At 41.3% G+C, this 23,778-nt stretch overlaps 1 protein-coding gene across 3 annotated transcripts in view; it reads right to left on the bottom strand.

The window, feature by feature from the left end:
- The window catches only part of rrp12 (ribosomal RNA processing 12 homolog), a 51,585-nt gene that overhangs the window by 15,151 nt on the left and 12,656 nt on the right, over window positions 1-23,778 (bottom strand). For all 3 annotated transcript variants that reach the window (XM_060842143.1, XM_060842146.1, XM_060842144.1), the window contains 13 exons: window positions 23,674-23,765; window positions 23,355-23,466; window positions 21,963-22,063; window positions 21,505-21,619; window positions 18,175-18,317; window positions 14,628-14,749; window positions 10,435-10,499; window positions 7,784-7,946; window positions 6,722-6,876; window positions 6,379-6,446; window positions 5,860-5,953; window positions 4,317-4,475; window positions 4,106-4,186 (listed from right to left, as the gene is read on the bottom strand). In XM_060842143.1, coding sequence (XP_060698126.1) covers window positions 4,106-4,186; window positions 4,317-4,475; window positions 5,860-5,953; window positions 6,379-6,446; window positions 6,722-6,876; window positions 7,784-7,946; window positions 10,435-10,499; window positions 14,628-14,749; window positions 18,175-18,317; window positions 21,505-21,619; window positions 21,963-22,063; window positions 23,355-23,466; window positions 23,674-23,765 — 1,470 coding nt within the window. The remainder of the gene's footprint in view (window positions 1-4,105; window positions 4,187-4,316; window positions 4,476-5,859; window positions 5,954-6,378; window positions 6,447-6,721; window positions 6,877-7,783; window positions 7,947-10,434; window positions 10,500-14,627; window positions 14,750-18,174; window positions 18,318-21,504; window positions 21,620-21,962; window positions 22,064-23,354; window positions 23,467-23,673; window positions 23,766-23,778) is intronic.

Here is a 23,778-nt window from a genome sequence, read left to right on the forward strand (position 1 = left end):
CTCTTCATTAGCAGTACCAATGAATTATGTAAAATATACACCGCAGAAACAGGCCAGTAGGCCCAATCAGTACGGACTGGTATCTATGCGACACTTGAATATTATTCCATCCTCCCTCAGTTAACTATGAGCATAACCCTACATTCCCTTCTATCTCATCTGCTCGTCTTCCCTTAAAGGTATTCATTTTATTGGCATCAACATTTGCTTATGATAATGAGGACCACATTCTCACGACTCATGCAAACATACCTCTACTTTACCAAAACCTTACATCATTTTTCTGTATAAAACCAAAAAAACTGCAGATACTACAAACCAAACAAAAATAAATTGCTGAGGAATGGTCACTCGACCCGAAACGTTAACTCTGATTTCTCTCCAGGTACTGACACACATGCCAAGCTTTTCCAGCAATTTCTATTTTTATCATTTTTCTATACATTTCTCTTTTCAAGGGAAAAGAGACCCAGCATTTTAAACTACTTTCAGTGAGTAAACCCTAACATTTTTGCATTCAAGAACATTTGCAATTTGACCAGTATCTGTTACTTTTATGATTAAAATAGTTGAAACATGGGCTGACTAATGTTTGATATAAGTTTAGTTTGAGCTGAAAATGTGTTGCTGGAAAAGCGCAGCAGGTCAGGCAGCATCCAAGGAACAGGAGATTCGACGTTTCGGGCATAAACCCTTCTTCAGGAATGAGGAAAGTGTGTCCAGCAGGCTAAGATAAAAGGTCATATCCTATAAGTTTAGTTTGTTTTGAGAAGTAAACCCTAGGGGTCGGTTTGTTTTTGATACTTGCTACTTCCAAGGATTTTGTGCATTTGTACTCCTGATCCCTTTTGTTGCCCTATATTCCTATCACCTCATACCTATTTGGTATCTTATAAGAATTGCCTTTTCATTTCCAAAGTCTAAATTATTAATATAAATTGAGAACTGCAGTGATTCCATCACTGATTCCTGTAGGGCTTGACCTTCTGCAACTTAGAACAGTCATTCTTTACCCTCCTTGCTATTCCAGTCTTGCAGCAAGCTAGATGACAATATTGCTATTTGTCTCCCGACTCCACCATTAATCATTAAGCTACTGTGTGGAATCTGATCAAAGCAAATTCAGAAACTGTATTTAAGACATTATCTATGTCTAGTGTCTCACTAGACATAAGGGTAATCAAGATTTTTCCATCTGATATTTATGCTATTTATCAGATTATTTTCCATTTCTAAATTTTCTATTCTCTCCTTTTGTAAGGAATCCATTAGTTCTCCTGTAGATGTGCTCTTTTCTTAAACATTCGTAAAACATTAGGAGAAAATGAGGACTGCAGATGCTGGAGATCACAGTCAAAAAGGGTGGTGCTGGAAAAGCACAGCAGGTCAGGCAGCATCTGAGGAGCAGGAGAGTCAACGTTTTGGGCACAAGCCCTTCATCAGAAAAGTCATCAGTTCATTCCTGATGAAGGGCTTACACCCGAACCGTCCACTCCCCTGCTCCTCAGATGCTGCTTGATATGCTGTGCTTTTCCAGTGCCAAAACTTTTCACAAGTAAAACATTGGCTATCAACCAGTAGTTGAATTATTAAATAAGTATACAAAGTACCTCTGCTATCTCCTGCCTTACAACTATTTGGCTTAGTAGGTTTTTTTCATAGAATGTAGGCATCACTGACTAAGCCACCATTTAATACACATTCCCAATTATCCTTGAAAAGGTGGGGTCATAAATCACTGCAGTTCAGGCAGTATAGGGGCTACACCTGGGTCAAGACAAAACTTCTGAATTCCATATTGAATTTCTTGTTGAATATTTTAGATATTTTCTTACCAACCTGTTCAGAGTATCTATGGAGCAGGTGGGACTTAGAGTCATAGAGAGGTTCAGCATGGAAACATACCATTAGATCCAACTGGTCGATGCTGACCAGATATCCTAACCAAATCTAGTCCCATTTGCCAACACTTGGCCCATATCCCTATATTCATGTACCCATCCAGATGCCTTTTAAATGTTAGAATTGTACCAGCCTTCACCACTTCCTCTGGCAGCTTATTCCATACACACATCACCCTCTGCATAAAGACGTTGCCCCTCAGGCCCCATTTAAATATTTCTCCTCTCACCCTAAACCTATGCCCTCTAGTTGTGGACTTTGCCACCCCAGGGAAAAAAACCTTGTCTAATTACCCTATCTATGCCCCTCATGATTTGATAAATTTCTATAAGGTGACACCTCTACCTCAGATGCTCCAGCCCCAGCCTATTCAGCTTCTACCTGTGGCTCAAACCCGCTAACCATGGCAACATCCTTGTAAATCTTTTCTGAACCCTTTCAAATTTTACAACATCCTTCTGGTATGAGGGAGACCAGAATTGCATACAATATTCCAACAGTGGCCTAACCAATGCCCTGTACAGCTGCAACATGATCTCCCAACTCCTGTACTCAATACTCTGACCAATAAAGGAAAGCATACCAAACATCATCTTCACTATCCTATCTACCTGTGACTCCACTTTCAAGGAACTATGAACCTGCTCCCCAAGTTAACTTTGCTCAGCATCACTCCCCAGGACCTTACCATTAAGTGTATAAGTCCTGCCCTGATTTGCCTTTCCAAAATGCAGCACCTCACATTTATCTAGATTAAACTCCATCTGCCACTCCTCAGCCCATTGGCCCATCTGATCAAGATCCCATTGCACTCTGAGATAACCTTCTTCACTGTCCACTACACCTCCAATGTTGGTGTCACCTGCAAACTTACTAACTGTATCTCCTATTTTCACATCCAAACCATTTATACACATGACAAAAATCAGTGGACCCAGCACCGATCCTTGAGGCACACCCCTGGTCATAGGCCCCAGTCTCAAAAGCAACCCTGTACCACTCTCTGTCTTCTGTCTGCAAGCCAGTCCTGTATCCAAATGGCTAGTTCTCCCTGTATTCCGTGAGATCTAACCTTGCTAACTAGTCCACTATGAGGAACCTTGACGAATGCCTTATTGAAGTCTATATAGATCACATCCACCGCTCTGCCCTCATCAATCCTCTTCAGAAACCTTCAAAAAACTAAATCAGGCTCATGAGACATGATTTCTCAAAGCCATATCACGAATCAGTCCTTGCCTTTCCAAATGCATGTAAATTCTGTCCCTCAGGATTCTCTCCAACAATTTGCCCACCTCCACTGTCAGGCTCACCAGGCTATAGTTCCCTGGCTTTTCCTTACCACCTTCCTTAAATAGTGGCACCACATTGAACCTGGGCCTTCTGGCCTACAGGTAGGGACACTACCAATGTGCCACAAATGGCCTTTGTTGACTTCTTTTATTGAGGACAGCTCATTATGCTCTTCCCACCGGAACAAATATTCTTTGTCTACTCTAAAAAAATAAAATCAAATCATATTTGATTTCTATTGGATCACCTTTTAGTCTTCTCTTTTCTCTTGAAAGGAGACCAAAGCTGTTTGAATACTTCCAGTTCATATAACCTGACGTTTCAAGAATAATGGTTGTCAGACTTTAGCAACAGAGCCAGCATCAAGTGCAACCAACGACTGGTTTGTTTCTGAATATATTGGCTCAGGGTGACGGAATACCTACACGGACATCAGGGGAGTCTCTCCTCCTCACGAGACCGTACTTCCCAAATTGTGACCAGTGAGCCGAGGGCGTTCATGAGACACTGGGGTAGCAACGGCTATCATCAAGCTCCAAGAAGGCTGTGAGGTTCATCTAAACTCTAACTTTTTTTTTAAATCTGTGCGAGCGACATCACAGACCTGTACCCTGCCTCAGGGGTAAATAAGTTAATTGAAAATAAATTATTTTCAAAATCTTTGAAGGTGAAAGCCCTGATCTCTCAGCTCTCGCCCACCTCAGTTCTCACTGCAAGTTCATGGCAATTTCCATGCCTCAAAAATGGGTCACAGTTGGAAAAGGTTTGGGACACAGTACTCTTCAATCTGTGAACTGGAAAACGCTTTAGCCTAAAACACAATGCCATGCAACAAGTCAACACTCCCAGAACATTTCAGCTGACAGCTCGATGGAAAAATAAATGGTTTGAATAATTGATGGTGTCCTACCTCAGGAAGCAACGCAACAATGAATGGCTGATGTTCCACTGACAGCTGTTTGACAATATGAATCAGACATTTTAGCCTTGGCTAGGTGGAAAGAGAGAGAGAGAGAGAGAGAGAAATTTAGAGTGATCCACCACAGACACCACACTCCATAATTGTCTCAGTAGCCCATTTACATGCATTGGAAGAATCTTCCTATCAGTGGTACACTCACCCTCTTTGCAGGAGAGGCTGCACTCTTCAGAGATCTCAGCAATGTTTCTTTCAACTCCTCCAAATGTTTATGAACAAACAGTCTGCATGCTTCCCTCTCCCCGCCACACATCTCCTCAAGGATTCGATAGGCCTTCTTCTGGACATGATGATCTTTGCTCTATCACAGAAAGGGCAAAACAGCATAGTTGGATCACTCAGATGCAAACAGGAACTCAGTCCCTCAAGCTTTCACTATTTAATTACATCAGAGTTGATCTGGAAAAACTCTGTCTACCAGGCTTAGCTCTATACTTAAAAATCTTATCAAATTGAGTTATGGGTTTTAAGTCATTTCCCGAACATCTTAAATACTGAATTTTTAACTGGTCTCAGCTTTAACAGTTACTTAAGGAAATTCCAGATTTCCAAACCCTTGAGTGTAAACTTCCCGACATCAACCTTGAACGCTCCAGCTCTAAATTTAAGGTTATACCAAATCAAAATAGTGCGGATGCTGAAAACCTGAATTAAAAACAAAGTTCTGAAGAAACTTAGCAGTCTGTTGGCATCTGTAGAGGGAAAGAGTTAAAGTCTGAGTTGATGACCTTTTGTCAGAACTAGATTCAAAATATTAACTGTCTCTCTATTTCACAGATGCAGTCAGAAAAAAGTGACCAGTACACTGGAACATGGACCAATGCAGGTCAAGGTGAAAAGCATTAGAGTAGGTAGGTCAATGGTATGGGTGTCGACGTGGACCAGAGCAAGACACAATTCAGCCCCACCATTTTCTAAATTACATATTCTATCCTTAAGATTCATATAAATAACTAGGTCAGGACTTACTTTGAAGTAATTCCATCTTTATTCTTGCATTTCAATTTTAAATTTCCACCATCAGAATCACAATGGGAATAGTCTGTGAAAATGTGTCACCTATTTTTGAGTATGTTTAAGGTAAGGATTGAGCAATTTCTGATTACAATGTGTGGAGTCTTTTGGGGATGGGTGATTAAAAGACAATGATGTGATCAATTAGCTATGATTGTATTGATCAGGATCGATGGGCTGAATGGTCAACTCCCATGTCTAATCCCTTACTTTTTGATTCATGCAGCTTTCTGACACTGTTGCAAGTGACAACTTGACTTTCCTGGCCTATGCCCTACTATATCCACCACCCACCCACCTTAGCAAGTACCAACAAGATTCTACCTACTCAGGGCTCCAAAGCAACTGTATTTTTGTAGGATTCTAGAAGACAGACCCCACCTTCCAAACCCCAGGAACACTTCTTTGGCATTAAGAAAACACCTCACACTAAAAGAATTCTCTACTGCTCTTAGACTGAGGATCGTCTCCAGCACTACATAGTCACCAGGGTTCCCAGTAATTCCACTCTATCAAAACATTTCTCCTCTGTAAAATCTGTCAATTCTCAGGCTGCATCAACACATTTTGAACTTGACTACTCTTGTAACCAATTATTTTAAATCAGATGAATAACATGCTCATCATGCCTCTGGTTCAACCAAGTAGAAACCTGTAACATTGCTGCTTACCTGCAAGAATGGGAGGATGGTCTGGAAAATGTTATTCATGCTGAGCTCATCGACCACAGGTGCCATTGCCACAATCAGGTCCATAAGTGACAGCCTATTGGAAACCAAAACATGGAGTGTACAACTGTCTTACTGTAAACTTGGAAAATAAATAGCTTAGTCTCAACTTTGAAATTTTAATCATTTTAAGAAATATTGGTCCAATTCTAATTTAATGATGCACACAATAATTTCACGTGACTATTCATCAACTATGGCACTGCAAGAAATACATTCAGAGTTAAACTATTGGCTAAGGGAAATGCGTCCATGACACAGTGGTTGTGTCCTTGCCTCTGGGCAAGGAGGTCTGGTCTCAAGCCCTACTTGCACTGCAAATGTCTCCTGTCTGAGCATACTGATTCAAAATACGTTTTTCTTTGAAACTGCATTCTAGAGTATGAAGCCAGCCAACATGCCCTCATGTCTCTGGTCGAAGGCCAGCGCATGGTATCTGCCTTTTGGTGATGTTCTCCTTACCGCGTGAACTCTGAACTCTCTGCCTTCTTCAGCTTCTCACTGGCCTTGTCCAGAAATCCACACACGAGCTGTCAAACAGTAGCAGGGAATTAGACAACAGGGCAGTCTATTAATCTGTACTCAATGTCTGGGCAGGTACATTGACAAACCCGTTAAGAAAATTAATCACAATCCCAGCTCAGAGTGTAACTCAAAGATCAGAGTGCGCCAGTATATGCCAATACAATTGTGAACTTAAGGCACAGTCACAGCCTGAAATTAGAAAATAGTTTACACTCAGATTTCAGAATGACAAAATCAGAGGTGATTGGCGATGTTTCCAAGTTGATATCAACAAACTCACCTGCTGGTCAGTTAGAGTCAGGTATACTTTGATAGTGTCCAGCACAGGCAGTCTGTAGGCTGCACTCTCTCCACTTGCTGGCTCTGTGCTATAAACATTAAACAGGACTGGCAAGAAATTCTTGGCAAATCGACTCACTTCAGCTCGATCAGTCTCTGGAAGAATAAGAAGCAAATGGTATGTGTTCACATCAACTCAGTTTCAAGCCTCCTCCTGCACCACAGACAGTACAGCTGACTAGACAGAGTACACTGTCCCCTTCTCAACCAGAATCTGACCTGCTGCACAGGCTGAGGCTCCTCCCTATTGAAGGATCAGGCCCAGTGGCAGCTCTCCCATCCACACGAGCCTGGGTGGCCAGCTCTCCCGTCCACCTAGGCAGCAGAATTGTTTTTATTCTTATTTGGAATGTACGAGTAGTTGGAAAGTGAGCATTTGCTGCACGTCCCTAGTTGCCCTTGACCCGGAAGGCTCCTTAGGTCATTTCAAAGGGCAGTTAACAATCACACCATTGCTGCAGGTCAGAAGTCACATGTTGACAAGGCTGGATAAAACCGACAGATCAGATATCCTTCATTAAATTAAAGGAGTGAACTGGTTCAACAATAATTGCATGGTTGCCAAAAGTCTAGCCTTTAACTCAAAACTTTAACTGATTTCAAGTTTCACCATCTATTACGATGGGATTTGAATCCACGTACCCTAAAGCATTTACTTGGGCTTTCAGATTACTGGTACAGTGACATTAGCACTATGCCACACCACCTCGTAGGTGCAGCTTGGCCAGTTAATGGGACCAACCACTGTACAGAGCTCTCAGTCCAAGAGTGAATTCAGCAGGAGGCTCCACAGGTGCAGCATCTCTAGTCAAGGAATATACACCTTTCAATGTAAACTCAGCAAAACCCAGGAGCACCATTTAACAACTTGGAACTGATCACGGTTTGCATTGGAATTGCGACTGTTTTGGGATGGATAGAAAGCCAATTGGCACTAGATTGCTTGTGGAGCTTCTTCAATATTTCTCCAGGTGAAATCTCTGTTACCGAAGTCACAACTCACCATTTTCACAACCTTTGTTGATGAGCGTGCGAAGCGCCTGACAAATGGTGAGTCGGAGGTCTGGGCGGTCACTGATGACTGTGCCCAAAGTCCTCGCAATACCTTTGAAAGCCACTGCTGTGTCTGTGGGTTTTGTGCAGAATCCTGGCAGCATTGTCCAAATCTAAACAAGATAAACACTGGCGATCAGCAAATGATCTACAGCCTGAGTACAGAGAATAACACCAAGGGAAAGCCTTGGCTCAATGATAGAGAGAATTGATTAATTCCAGAGGTGAGGTAAGAACAACTGCCCTTGACATTACGGCAGCATTTGACAAGGAGTTCGAGCAAAGCTGAAGTGAATGATGATTGGAGAAAATATCTCCACCGGATTCATACATAGCACAAAGGAAAATGTTGCAATTGAAGACCAATCATCTCAGCTCCAGGGCTTCACTGCAGGAGTTCCTCAGGGAATCCTAGACTCAATAATCTAAGCTGCTTCATCAATGATACTCCTTCCATAAAAATGAATAGTGGCTACAATCATTGATGACAGCATAAAAAATATTATTTCAGAATTCTGATACTTTAAATACTCTGCATGCATGCATGCAACAAGACCTGAAAAACATTCTCGCTTGTGCTGATAAATGTTAATGTTGCACCTACTTCTGTTTGTCACCATGAAAAGATTAATCAGAATTAACGGGAATTAATGAAAAATATAAATATTTCACTTGTTCTTCACTACCAAATGTAATAAACGTACATGCATTCAAGTTTCTTATTAAATGTAGTTATTTCACTCTGAAAAAAGGGAATACATTCAGTTGAAACATTCTAACATGAATTATAATCGCATAGTTTTCTAAGAGGCCAATGTACCATGCAGAGTTCATCTGGTTGTGTGATGCACGTGACTGTGAAGATAAAGAACAAAGAAAATTATAGCATAGAAACAGGCCCTTCGGCCCTCCAAGCCTGTGCCGACTCATTTCCTCTATCTAAACCTACCGTCCATTTTCCAAGGATCTGTATCCCTTTGCTCTCTGCCCATACATGTATCGGTCTAGATACATCTTAAACTATCATGTCCGCCCCTATCACCTCTGCTGGCAATGCATTCCAGGTCCCCAGCACCCTCTGCGTAAAGAACTTTCCATGCATATCTCCCCTAAACATTCCCCTCTCACTTTGAACTCAATTACTTGGGGTCACGAGTCCCCCGCTCTGGGAAAAAGCTTCTTGTTATCCACCCTGTCTATACCTCTCATGATTTTGTAGACCTCAATCAGATTTCCCCCTCAACCTCTGTCTTACTAATGAAAATAATCTTAATCTATTCAACCTCTCTTCCGAATTAGCGCTCTCCATACCAGGCAACATTCTGGTGAACCTCCTCTGCACCATCTCCAAAGCATCCACATCCTTTTAATAATGTGGCGACCAGAACTATATGCAGTATTCCAAAGGTGGCTGAACCAAAGTCCTGTATGATTGTAACACGATCTGCTAACTCTTGTACTCAAAACCTTGTTCAATGAAGGAAAGCATGCCGAATGCCTTCATGACCACTTTCCAGACCTGCGTTGCCACCTTCAGGGAACAATGGACCTGAACACCCAGATCTCTCTGCACATGAATTTTCCCCAGTACTTTTCCATTTACTGTATAGTTTGCTCTTGAATTGGATCTTCTAAAATGCATCACCTTGCATTTGCCCAGATTGAACTCCATCTGCCATTTCTCCAATCTATTAATATTCTGCTGTATTCTCCAACAGTCCCCTTCACTACCTGCTACACCACCAATCTTGATGTCATCTGCAAACGTGCTAATCAGGCAATTGATATCTTCTTCCAAATCATTATATATATATCATAAACAACAGTGGTCCCAGTACAGATCCCTGTGGAACACCCCTGGTCACAGATCTCCATTTTGAGAAACTCCCTCCCATTACTACTGTCTCACGTTGCCCAGCCAGTTCTCTATCGATCAAACTAGAACACCCTTGACCCCATGCAACTTCATCTTCTTCATCAGCCTACAGAGGAGAACCTGATCAAACGCCTTACTAAAGTCCACTGTCGGACAGAATGATGGTTCAGACTTGCTTACTAGTGTTAGCTGCAATGTTGTGTGTCAGTGACTTGTATTTAAGACCACCCACAGGCCACCTCAAGAACCCTCATAAGACATACTTGGAAAACCACTTACCAAGCAAGAGAAGGCCAGCGAGCATATGGAACATCACCAACTGTAAGTGCCATCCAAGCAACTCACCTTCCCTTCATTGTCACTTCATCAAAACCTCAAAACTTTCATCCCAACTGCACCAAGCAAGCAACTCAGGTACAAAGATGGTGGTGATTCAAGACTGCAGCTGACTACCATCTTCTCAAGGGCAATTAGGAAAGGACAATAAATATTGCCTTGCCATCCTGTGAATGCATTTAAAAATCCCAAACCCAACTATCCACACAAAGACAGAGGGAATTTGCACCTCAACAGCCTAAATTAGACTACTCTCTGGTGAGAGAGCAGCATCTAGCACAGTAGCAGACCGCAGGTGAATGGAGTTATGTATAAGAGAGCCCAGTAATACAGATCCTTCCCCTTCTATAGAGTCACTGCTGTCACTGGTTCCACCTCTTGGTCCTTACCTGCCATTGCAACGTGTCATAAATTTTAGCTTCAAGAGGTCGTCCAGACTGAGTGAGTTCAAGTGCTACAGAGAGAAAGAGAAGGAGTTCAGCACCAGAACACACACCATAACTGGACATACTGGGCCAACATCAAGGCCAAAATTTCCCATCATCCCACTGCTCCCTCCAAATAAGTGCATGTGCCAGCGACAGGAGACTATGTGCGAGAGTGAGAGAGAGAGAGAGAGAGAGACAGAGACAGACAAAGGGGGGTGGGGAGAGAACATCTGGGAGTTTTGTTCAAAGTGAAAATTCAGTATATGGGGGAAAATATTAATGCCAGATCCTTCCTGATAAAGGGTCACTGGATTCAAAATGTTAACTCTTGTTTTTCTCTCAATAGATGCCGGCAGACCTTCTGTGTATCCCCAGCACTCAGATTTCCAGCATTCTGCTGTGTGTGTTTACTAAAAGGGGTTGGTGAGGGACCAAGCTTTGGTAACAGTAATAAACCAAGGGATAGAATCAAGGAAGAGCAGCAAAATTCTAATGCCAAAATACTGTGGTCAGAAAAATGACATGATTAGACAGAGAAAAACAGCAGTCAAGACTAGATGCTGTAAAGATAACAAAAAAGCAAAAGGCTCTGCATCTGAATGTGCTGAGCATTCTTAACAAGTAAATGAAACAAAAGCACTCATTGAAGTAAATAAACATGATCTGATGGCCATAACAGAGACACTGTGTCCTGTTGCCCAGCCAGTTCTCCATCCATCAAGCTAGAACACCCTGGTCCCCATGCGACTTCACCTTCTCCATCAGCCTACAGTGGAGAACCTGATCAAACACCTTACTAAATTCCAGTGTCTTATTAAAGACAGTGTCGGACAAGATGATGATTCAGACTTGTTTACTAGTGTTAGCTGCAGTGTTGTGTGTCAGTAACTTGTATTTAAGACCACCCACAGACCACTTCAAGAACCCTCATGAAACATACTTGGAAAACCACTTACCTAGCAAGAGATTTGGATCTGAACACTGATGAATATATGACATTCAAGGAGAATGAACAGCTTCAGGTGAAGGGATAACACTCCTAACCAAAGGTGGCACTGGTGCACGAGTTAGAGATGGTGCAAGTCAGCAGAATTGGTTTGGATGGAGATGAAGTGTAATGGAAACAAGTCATTAGTGTGAGTGATCTACAGGCTCCAAAACAGTAACCATAATGTGGAAGACATAAGTATACAAGAAAAAAATACTGGATGTTTGTGACAATGTGATGGTAATAAGCGTAGATGATAATAATCCACATATAAACTGGAAAAGTCAGATTTACAATCGTCGGCTCACAGTATGAATGCTTTCAAAGTAGTTTCTTAGTTCAGCATGCTCTGGAACCAAAGAGATGAGCTGATATTGGATGTAGTATTGTGTAAATTGAAAGGATGAATTAATTACTTCAAAGTAATAGTGCTCGGTAATAGACCTCATAATACGATAGAATTTACATCCAGTCTGAAAAGGAGGAGGTCTAAAACTAGTATTTGAATTTAAATAAGGGTAACTACGTGGGAATTTTAAAAATTCATTCAGAGGATGGTGGGCATTGCTGGTTGGGCTGGGATTTATTGCACATCCCAAGAGCCTTTGAGAAGCTGGTGGTGAGCTCCCTTTCTGAACTGCCAGTCCATTTAGTGTGCATACAAGCACAAAGGCTAAGCTACCTGAAGTAAACTAGTCCCAAACTGATAGATCAGTCGAGACGCAGCGCCAAATATTGAAGGAGATATTTCAACACTCCATGTAACTACATTCCAACAAAAAAAAAATTCAAAGGGAGGACACATGAAGAAGTTGAGGAAAGGGCATTGTGCAATGGTGAACGGCAGGTCAGATAACTGATCGGAATATAAAACAATGGCACAAAATGACTAAAAGGTTAATCAGGACAAATGAATTACAGCATAGAGGAAGTTAACTGGAAATGTGGAAATAAACAGCAAGAGTTTCAACAGTTATCTTAAAAATGGAACAAAATAAAGAATTTAGTGCTGGTCCTCTAAATAGTGAGGCCAAGGAATTAACAGTGGATTTTAGAAAATGGTGCAATAAATTAATACATATTTGAATCTGTCTTCACCAGAGAGGTGACAAAAAGCAAACCAGTAATACTTGTTAATCAGGAGGTTGAAGGAAGAGAGGAACTCAGTGAAATTATAATCACTCAGGAATGGAAAGTAGCACTGAACAAATCAATGGAGCTGCAGGTTGTTAAACCTCTGAATCTAAATTAATTTGATTCAAGGATCTTAAAAATAAATGGCTAATGAGGTAATCAGTATGTTGGTGTTAATTTTCCAAAACGTGTTATGATTCTGGGAAGGTTTCAACAATTTGGACAGTAGAAAATATTCCCGTCTTTTCAAGAAGGGGAGGGAAGGATACCAGTTAGTTTAATATCCTTCATGAGGAAGGTGCTAGAGTTGGTCACAGAGGAGATTATAACTTGCATTTGGAAAAACATTTCACAATCAGAAGAGTCAAGGTTTTCTGAAAAGGATATCGCATTTAACCAAATTATTGGAATTCTCTGAAGGCGTAACATCTATTGTACATAAAGGTGAGCCCACTGATATCCTGTCGTGGGATTTCCAGAAGGCATATAAAAATGTTATCACTCAAAACAAGAGCTCATTGTGTAGGGGGTAACGTATGAGCAGGGACAGAAGATCGACTGACTAAAAGAATACAGAACAAACGCATAAATGGGTGTTTCTCAACCCGGCAATGTGTGACAAGTGGTATCCCACAGAGTCTGTGCTGAAGTCTGAATTAACATTAATGTTTTAGATGAAGGGACTGAAGGTATAGTGTCTTAATTTGCAGGTGATATAAAGATAAATGAGAAAGCGTGTTGTGAAATGATATAACAAGGATGCAGAGGGGTTTAGTGGGGAAAAATCTGGAAAATGACATATAATGTAGGAAATGTTAAGTTGTTCACTTTGGCAAAAGGAACCAAAAGGCAGAGTATTACTTAAACAGATAACGTGCAGAATTTCGATGTGCATCAGGATCAAGGAACTCTGGTATATGAATCACAAAGCTTTAGTATGCAGATACAGCAAGCAATTAAGGCAGCTTATGAAATGTTATCCTTTATATGAGGAATTGATCATAAAAGCAAGGACATTATGCTTCAGGTATACAAGAAGGATATTATGTAAATGTGATGGAGGCAGTTCAGAGGAAATTTATCAAGAACAATTGGAATGTGTGGGATACCTTATGAGGACCAACTGGCCAAGCTGGGCTAGTTTTCACTGGAGTCGAAGAGTGTGTTGCTGGAAAAGCACAGCCGGTCAGGCAGCATGAGCAGCAGAGTCGATGGTTCGGACATAAGCCCACTCTCACATGCTGCCTGACTGGCTACGTTTTCCCAGCACCACACTGCTCGACTCTGATATCCAGCATCTGCAGGCCTCACTTTCCCCTAATTGATTATAACCTTACTGCGAAGCCTCTTCCAAGGATGTCTACCTTGAAGAGGTTCTCCTCCTCCGTCTACAAGGATCTCAGTGAGTCTCTCTCTCACTGCACCCCCAGGTCATCTCCTCTGCCCTGAAGGTCTTCTCCTGCTCCTTGGATGCTGCCTGACCGGCTGCGCTTTTCGAGCACTCCTTGACTCTGAACTCCAGCATCTGCAGTCCTCACTTTTTCCTAGCTTTCTCTTGAGTGTAGAAGAGTGAGGGGTGACTAGAGTTAAGTATAAAAGATCCTGAATGGTCTTGGCAATGCGGATGTGGAAAGATTATTTCCTTTCATTGAAGGCGCACGAGAGATCACCATTTTAAACTTATGGGTGGCCCTTTCAGGACAGATCTGAGAGGAATTCTTTGCTCCAAGACCTGTAGGACCATGGACCACACTGCCTCAGAAGGCAGTGGAGGTAAGTACACAATGTTACTAAGGTAGAGTCAGATGCTTGTAAGGAAAGTGAATCACAGGATAGTTGGGGTAGATGGGAATTCAGGACAAACCAATCTGCACTGATCTTGAACGTTGGAGGGGTTATGAAGGACTGAGTGATTTGGTTCTACTCCTAAATCCTGTGTTTGTGTGTTCCTCTCCTCCTCCCCAGAAGCCCTTTTGCTGTCTTCTCCTAGCTGAGTGTGGACCCATCCCTCCCTCACCCTCCCACCTAGTACCTCTGTTCTTGAGATTTGCAGCCAAGGGTAGAAAGTATTGGTTGAAGAAAGTGAGCCGTGTATGTTTTACATGGTCTCGGATCACAGGAATGAGCCAACTCCGAGGAAAGTCGAACGTCTCCCTAAAGCAAAAGACATGTCACAGAGTAAGGTCAACGCTTTATGAGAGGTTTGATCAGAGTAAATAAAGGGAGACTATTTTCAGAAGCAATTTGGAAACAGTGGATATAGGAATAGTACACAGGAATCATGCACCATTCAAATATGTCAGAGTTCTAAATAATTCTCATTTGTGCAAAGGGTGATTGCTTGCATTGCTTGTAAAGTTTAATGTCTAAAATATGGTGCCTAGAATAGTACAGAACTCTAGCTCTGGCCTAACCACTGTTTTATAAAGGGGTAGCATAATTCCTTCCTTTATATTCTCAGCCTCTGTTTATAAAATCAGTGATCCTATATGTTTTTCATAAGCTTCTCAACTTGCACTTTTCATCTTTAAACACTTCATCTTTCTGTTCTAGCATTTTCATTATGTTGGACCATTTAGATTATACAGTTTCTCTTTATGCTTTGCAGCAAAATGTACAACTTCATATTTCTGTCATAGTTCATCTGTTAATTGTCTGTCCATTTTACCAAGCTGTCCAGGCATTCCTGAAGTCTGTTAGCCTGTATATCCCAGTCAGTGATATTAACGCATTAGAGAGTTGTGGTGCTGGTACTGACCCTTGATCATCATCAATCTCTCCTCTCATTCATTCTGGGGAAAGAATACTGATTCATGGCTACTCTCTACTTTCTGTCATAAGGAGAGAGTATTCAGGAGCAGGCCATTTCTTCCTGCTCTATTGTTCAATTAAAATATGGTTGATTTGGTTGCAGTCTCATCTCCACTAGATAGACCCCTCTGTCTATCTAAACTCCATCTAACTCAGCCTTGAGTGAATGTGAAGACTCAGCCCCCACTAGAAAATTCTTCACTTTAACAACCAAGGAAAACATTTCCCATTGGCGTCTTAGAAAGGGGAGTCTTAGTGTTAAACTATATCCCTTAATTATAGTCTCCCTTACAAGAAATAAACCATCCTCTGGGTATCGACCCTATACTGTACCTTAAGATCTTAGGTGTTTTCATCAAGATTATCTGGATGTGTTGTTCTTTAGAGGGTTAGTGCAGACTCAATGGATCAACTGGCCTCTTTCTGCACAGTAGCATTTCTATGATTCTATGTATCATCCATTCTATAACATCTCTAAACAGGTTGATTAGAAAACATTATACAAGATCCAGAAGTCTTGATGGACATGAAAAAGATGTTCTTCTTGTGGACGAGTCCAGAACTAGTGGACCCTGTTTAAAAATTAGAGCTTCGCCTTTCGAACAAAGATGAAAAAAATATTTTCTGAGGGTTGTGAGACTTTTAAAGAAGGTAGTGAATCAGGATCAATAAATATTTTTCAGACTCAGGTAGATTAATTCTTGCCAGGCATGCAATAAAAGGTTTTTGGAATAGGTGGGAAAATGGAATTCAAAACACTAATAGGTCAGCCATGATCTTACTGAATGGTGGAGCAGTGGTGCTAAATAGCCTACATCTGCTCCTTGTTAATATCTAGTAGGGTCTGATGCCAAGTGTAACTATAAAACAGACAATATTGATGTTAGTTGAGTATAACTGGATGAGAACTTGACTATGTGCAAATATATCGAAAACAAGTAATCAGCAGGTGGGATTTGGTTAACAGAGAGTTGGAATAAAACTCTAACCAGAAAACACATGCCTGAACCCCACCTAACCAACACTTTAAACTCTAGTGCTTATCACTCTTAATTTGTATCCTCACTTAAGCCCTCCATCCCAGGAATGATTCAGGTGAACTTTATCTGAACCTCTTCTAAAGCAACTATAATATTTTCAAGTAAAGAAACCAAAACTGGACAGATGCAGACCCATCAACACCAATACAGTTGTAGTAAACCTTTTTTATTCTATAAGTTGTTGGAAGTGATTCTGAAAGATAGTATTTATAAGCATTTGGAGATGCAAGGAATGATTAAGGATAGTCAGCATGGTTTTGTGCGAGAGAAATCATGTGTCAAACTTGATTGAGTTTTTTTGAGCGAGTAACCAAGAAGATTAGAGGCGGCAGAGCGGTCAAGTTTGTTTACTTAGACTTTAGTAAAGCCTTAACAAGGTTCCACATGGTAGACTAATTAATAAAGTTAGACCGCATGGGATTCAGAGTGACCTTGCCAAATAGTTACAAAAATGGATTTAATGGCTGGAGACAGAGTAATGGTGAAGGTTGTTTTTCGGACCAGAGGCCTGTGGCCACCAGTGTTCAACAGGGATTGGTGTTGGGTCTACTTTGTCATTTATATAAATGATTTATCTGAGAATTTAGGAGGCATGATTAATAAATTTGCAGATAATATCAAAATTGGTGGTATAGTGGACAGTGAATAATGTCATATAACATTGCAAAGAGATCTTGATCAATTTGGTCAATGGCTAAACAGTGGCAGATAGAATTTAATTTGGATAAATGCAAGGTATTACATTTTGGTGAAACAAACAAGGGCAAGACGTATATAATTAAAAGTGTGGCCTTGGTGAGTGTTGTCGAACAGGTACAACGGGAGACTCAGATACATAATTCTTTGAAGTTTGCATCACATATAAATAGGGAGGTTAAGGCAGCATTTAACACACTTGCATTAATTGCTCAGACCTTCAGGTATAGGAGTTGGAACATTGTGTTGAGGTTGTACAAGATGTTAGTGAGGCCTGTGCTGGAATACTGTGTCCAGGTCTGGTCACCCTGTTTTAGGAAGGATATTATTAAGCTGGAAAAAGTTCAGAAAGGATTTACTGGGATGTTGCCAGAAATGGAGGGCTTGAGTTTTAAAGGGGAGGCTGGGATGTTTTCTCACTGGAGCATGGGTGGTGAGGGGTGACCTTATACAAGTTCATAACATCATGAGGAATATAGACAGGTGTCTTTTCACTAGGAGGGGAATTTCAAGAGTACGGGGCATATTTTTTATGTAAGAGAAGAAATATTTAAGACAGACACGAGGAGCAATTTTGTTTTTAAATATACAGAGTGGCTCAAGTGTGGAATGAACTTCCAATACAGGTACGGTTACAACATTTAAAAGACATTTGGATATGTACATGAATAAGGAATGTTTGGGAAGACGTAGGCCATGCACAGGCAGGTGGAACGAATTTAGTTTGGCATTATGGTCAGCATGGACTGATTGGACTAAAGGGTCTGTTTCAGTGCTGTATGACTCTATGACTTCATGCAACAAAAGCCAATATTGTGTTTGTTTTTCAAATTATTTGCTGATGGCTGCACTTTAACTTCATGTGATTCATGTACCAACACCTAGATCCCTCTCTACCACTGAATTATGCAATCTCTCTCCACTGAATTAGCATACTGATTTAATGTCTCTTTACCAGATTTTTTTTCCATATTGCCAATGCTTCTTTAATCCCCCAGTCATCAATTCACTTCCCATGACTGCATCACTCACTCAGTGCCATCAATCTGTAGGGGAACTGCCTGTAGAACAGATTCTGGCCCCATGCACTCAACAGCCATCCCTACAGTCCGATCCAGCTCCTTGGTGTAGGCGAAATATGGAGTCTCTCGCAGACCACACAAAGTCTGCACACACTGAAAACACAGACAAGATCAAGATAGTGGAGACAAGAAAACAGATTATCTGGTCAATATCACATGCCTGGCAACTTGATGTGTACACATTGATCTTCTTGTTTTTTATACTATAACAGTAACAATTGAAAAACAACTCGACAACGTTGAAAGTGCTTTGGAGTCCGATGGTCACAGAATTGCAAATCATGCATTTTTAAACATTACAAGATGACATTACTAAATCCATTCACTCATTCCCACTCTATCTCTTCAAAGAGCACCCCCCACCCACTTCAGTGACTATCTGTCTCTTTCCACTTCCCCCTGACCCCACTCTCTTCCCCTCTCTCCACCTTAGATCATAAATTGCAGCAGGAGGTGGCCCCTTTAGACCCTCAAACTTGTCCTAAAATGTAACATTGTTGCGACTGATCTGATTCTGGGTGCAATTCTACTTAATAGCTTGTAGATCAAAAGTTTGTCTAGCTCAACCTTGGATATATTCAATAAAGCAGTCTTCACTGCTACCTGGGAACACACTTCCAAAAACTAACCAACCTTCAAAGAAGAATTTCCTCCTCACTTCCATCTTAAAATTAGAGACCCCTTATTTGTAAATCTGCCTCTTTCCTTAGAGGAAAACAATTTCTTCATTCGCTTAAATGTTTCAATGAGAACACCTCTCTTCCTTCAAAACTCCAAAGAGTAAAGACCCAACTTGCTCAATGTTTCTTCATAAATTAACGCACAAAATCAGCATTCTCTAACCAGTTTCCAATATATAACAGAACTGGAAACCAACATTTAAGTATGGTTTCACTAATTGCAATGTACAGTTGTAGCAAGTTTCCCCAACTTTTATTTTCCAATTATTCTGCAAAAAAAGGCCAGCATTTCACTTCTATCAATCTGGACTACCACATACAGTCCTCACAATGTAGTCTCCTTTACGTTAACAAGGCCAAACGCAAACTTGGTGACAGCTTTGCAGAACACCTCCACTTGTCCGTAAGAATGACTATGAACTCCCAGTTGCTTACAATTTCAATAAAGTATTGTGTTCTCATGCTAATATTTCTGTAATGGCTCTGCTGCAATGTTCCAATGAAGCACAATGCAACTTTGAGGAACACCACCTCATTTTTCACTCAATACTGTACAGCCTCAAGGTCTCAACATTGAATTCCATAACTTCTGACCACATTATGTCTATCCTCCATTTTCTTCTGTCCCCGTCTCCATCCTTTTCCCTCAGTCTCGTCTTGCTTGCATTTTTATTTGCTTTTAGTAGTTTGCTCCCCATCACATCTTAACTTACTCCTATATTACATCTCTTTTTCTCTTTCTCCACCATTAATAACCCCTCTGTCTTCTGCCTCTGTCAAATGTATATAATAAAAAGGGACTGCCTCCGAACATCAGCAACTGGGGACAACTATACATATGCACTCATTTGAGAATACACTTGTGTATGGACAGGGAAGCATACACAATTTTGATCTGGAGGTCAGCAACGGGAAGAGATGTGAGATGGGGGGTGGGGAGGGTGGATGCAAATTCAAACTGGAAGAGTACCCAGCTTCTGGGCGCTCTACCCCTTACAACTTACCGTCCTGAAAATTATCTATTTATCCCAACTCTGTTTGCTATTACTTAGTCAGTCCTCTTAATCATATTATTATAGCAACCCAAAACAGTGAGCTCTTATCTTGTGCTGCAAACGTTTAAGTACTATTGTACCTTGTAAATTTATTTTTGTGCTGCCCATAAACAGTGAAAGGTCAACCATATTGCTGCAGTGTACAGTCTAGTAGGCCGGACTGGATAAGGATAGCAGACATCCTTTCCTTCCGGACATTAGTGAACTAATTGGATTGTTATAATAATCCACAGTGGTCACATGGTCACCATTAAGCTAGTTCTTTTTATTCCAGATTTTTATTGAATTCACAGTTCACCATCTGCCATGGTAGGATTTGAACATGTTCCCAAACCATTAACCTGAAGCTCAGGATTACTTGCCCAGTGACTTTTAACACCACGCTATTGTCGCCTTTTGGAAATCCAAATATGCTATATCTATTGATTGCTATTTATTCAATCTGTTTAGTATGTCCTTAATGAAGCCAAATAAATTTGTCAACCATAATTTCCTTTATGTAAAACCATGTTGCCTCACCTGATTGTATTAAAATTAATATTTCCAAATTTGTCTCAGGTCGTACTCCAGAGATGACCTCATAATTGTAATTTCTCTTACAAAGATTAAGTCACTTGTTTCAGACCCATATGCCTCATGCTTTTAATTAAGACTCTAGTTTCTTGTACTCCATTAACAGAACCCCTTTCCCAGTTCCCATCTATGTTACTCACACCTATATGGGTTATAAGAAATAGATCCTTTCCCTCCCACAGCAACTCTATGGCGATGTCCTTAATCCTGGCACCAGACAAGCAACACTGCCATGGAACTCATGTTTCTGGCTAGAGAAAACAGTACCTATCACCACCACCACCACCACCAAGCCCCACTGCCTTCCTCCCCAACCGTACTTTTATCTCCTACAAATACATTTCTCTTTCCTTTCTTCACTGCAGCTGCAGTTCGCCATGGTAAATTTGCTGTCTCACCGTAGTTCTTATGTTCAGCCACACATGGTGCCAGAACATCAAACTTTCTGAGCAAGTAGAAGGGCAAATGTCTCTCCATTTTAAAAGAATTTAAATGCGACACTATAGGTGTGGCAACCTGTAGTCACACTATCCCATTCTGAAGAACCAAGGGAGTGACTGCCTTCTGGGACAAAGTGTTCATTCAACTTTCCTCCTCCCTGACGCTTCAGTGTCAGAGGCTGAAACTTCAGCTCAAAAACTCTCACCTTTTCACATTAAAGTGTGTTCTGGTCCTCTGCTGGTTATGATAACTCTCTCATACTTGCTGCTATAAAAAATGCTCATCCTTTGTAAGGCCCTGAACCATGACCCTAGTATTTGCCATTATCATCCACCTGAGTTAGCTGTCCACATAAATAACAGATTCCACAGGTTGTCTATCACTTCTCAGTCTCTCCCTGTCCTCAAACCTCCCTCATCCATGCTTTCTCTTGCTTACTAGCAATCTCTATCCCTTCCTTTCTCTCCCTCATTCTCTCTCTTTCAAGCTGTCTCTAGCACTCCCTCCTTTCTTTCTCTCTCCAGCCCTCACCTGTTTCATCACTGGATAGGCCTGCTTGCCAATGACCTCAAAGAATGTGCTGAGGACCTGTAGTACGAAAGCCCAGGAAGCGTGGAATCGATAGGTCAGCCCATCCTCCACTGCCCTGCAACACAAAACCACCAAAACCACACAGTGAAACAGGACTGCATCCAATCACAACACTGTACGTCATACAGTCAATCACAATGCCCTAAAACAGATTATTTTCCAGTCAGTTTCTTTGACTATGATAAAACATTGAAGAATTACATTGTCACTGACTCCACCAGCCCTCCACCACCCCGCAACTAGACCCCATTATCACACCTCCCCTATTACGGCCTGATTGATCCCCCTTGTCCCATCAACTCCCCTGCCACTCGAATGTGACCCTACTACTCCCCAGACACAGAAACATCAATGAGCAAGTACTCACAGTGAGCTAATAGACAGCTTGAAACTCTCACCTAAACATCTTACAAATATAGGAGGCAGGACCAGATGGGGAAGATGAAGTAAATACACCAATGTCATTGGCAAAAGGAGCCACACATTCTCTCAGCAGCACCTGCAGGGACAAAGAGGAGCAAGCAAAAAGCTCAATGACAATTCAACAAAATCAAAACCTGCCCTGGGAATATTGATGGGACAGTGCAGAGGAAAATTTTACTCTATCTAAACCCAGTTAGAGGATTCCTGAAGGTGTTTGAGGAAACTATTTAACCTGTGATAAGTAAGGAAGATATATTAAAGGTGTATTAAACACAGATTTAGCCTCAACTGAAGTGTCGTGTCCAGTTCTGACATTTTTAGAAAAGCTGCAGAAATGGTTCCTGAGTTATGTACAGATTGGAGACTGTTTTCCTTTACGAGAAGGTTCAGAGGACACCTGTTAGGGTTTCAAAATCATGTTGGGCCAAGACAAGAGTTGAAAGGGAGAAACTTTATTTATTGTTTGAAGGATAAAGTACCAGAGGACAATGTTTAAGGTAACTGGTGAAAGAAGGAATGGTATTATGAAGAAAAACCTGTGACACAGCAAGTGGTTAAGGTCTGAAATAAATTTCCTGAAAATGTGGCAGAAGCAGTCAAAATCTTCAAGAGGGAACTGGATCATTATCTGAGAAGATCTGTAGGTCAACAAAGGAAGGGGAGTGGAACTCATGCAACTGGTTCTATTAGAGGGTCAACACATTTACAATCATTCTGTTCTGTGATTCTAAGGAAATTCCCAACAACTGCAGTTTCAGTCTATTGTAGGAAATTGACCATTTACATCATCCACACCAAATATGCAAACTTGGATCCACAGTTTAACTCCTCTGCCCTCAAATTCGATCACTGATTTAGGCTACAATGTACTACGTTCATTGTCCAGACTGAACCACATGTTCATTTTGCTTATAACACAATTTGAACCCTGCATCAGGCACCATCCTGTGATCATTTCAATATTCACAGTGCCTGTGATTAGCACTGATACTTCACAGTGCCTGGGACCAAGGTTCAATTCCAACCTCAGGCGATTGTCAGTGTGCAGTTTGCACATTCGCCCTGTGTCTATATAAGTTTCTTCCAAATGCTCCAGTTTCCCCTAGCAGTCCAATGATGTGCAGGTTAGATGAATTGGCCATACTAAAGTGCCCATAGTGCCTAGGGATGTGTAGGTTAAGTGGATCAGCCGCGAGAAATGCAGAGTTACTGGAGGTGGGTCAGGGAAGGATGCTCTATGGATGCTCGATGTAGACTTAATGGGCCAAATGGCTTGCTTCCACACCGAAGGGATTCCATGATTCTATGATTTCAGTGAGTGGAGCAAAAAAACAAGACAACAAGAAAGAGTAATACCTTTAACTCACCTTCATGGTTTCGGCTGCAGCAGCCATGAGCTGTGTGTGAGATGAAAGGAGACAACTAACAGCCGTGCTGAAAAGACGAGGGAGATGAGCCAAACACAAGGAACCCTGCAACCTAACAACAGAAATCAGAGTTTAGACACTAAAGGATCAAGAAAAAAAAAGTTATGAATGAAAAAAAACCTTCAACTAGTCCACGACAAACCCTGACCCTGACAGGGCCCGCAATAAACCCTGATCCCTACAGAGCCCTTGATAAACCCTGACCCTGACAGTGCCCACTATAAACAGTGTCACTTATTCACTGAAACAAACTCATTACCTGCACAGGCTGATATGTGCTTTTTCCATTACGGTAAGCCAGGCCAGGACAGGCTGTAGGTCACCAATATTTGGCAAGTAATCATACAAAGCCTGTAGGTGAAAC

The sequence above is a fragment of the Hemiscyllium ocellatum genome, chromosome 22, assembly GCF_020745735.1.
Source record: "Hemiscyllium ocellatum isolate sHemOce1 chromosome 22, sHemOce1.pat.X.cur, whole genome shotgun sequence".
Taxonomy (NCBI): domain Eukaryota; kingdom Metazoa; phylum Chordata; class Chondrichthyes; order Orectolobiformes; family Hemiscylliidae; genus Hemiscyllium; species Hemiscyllium ocellatum.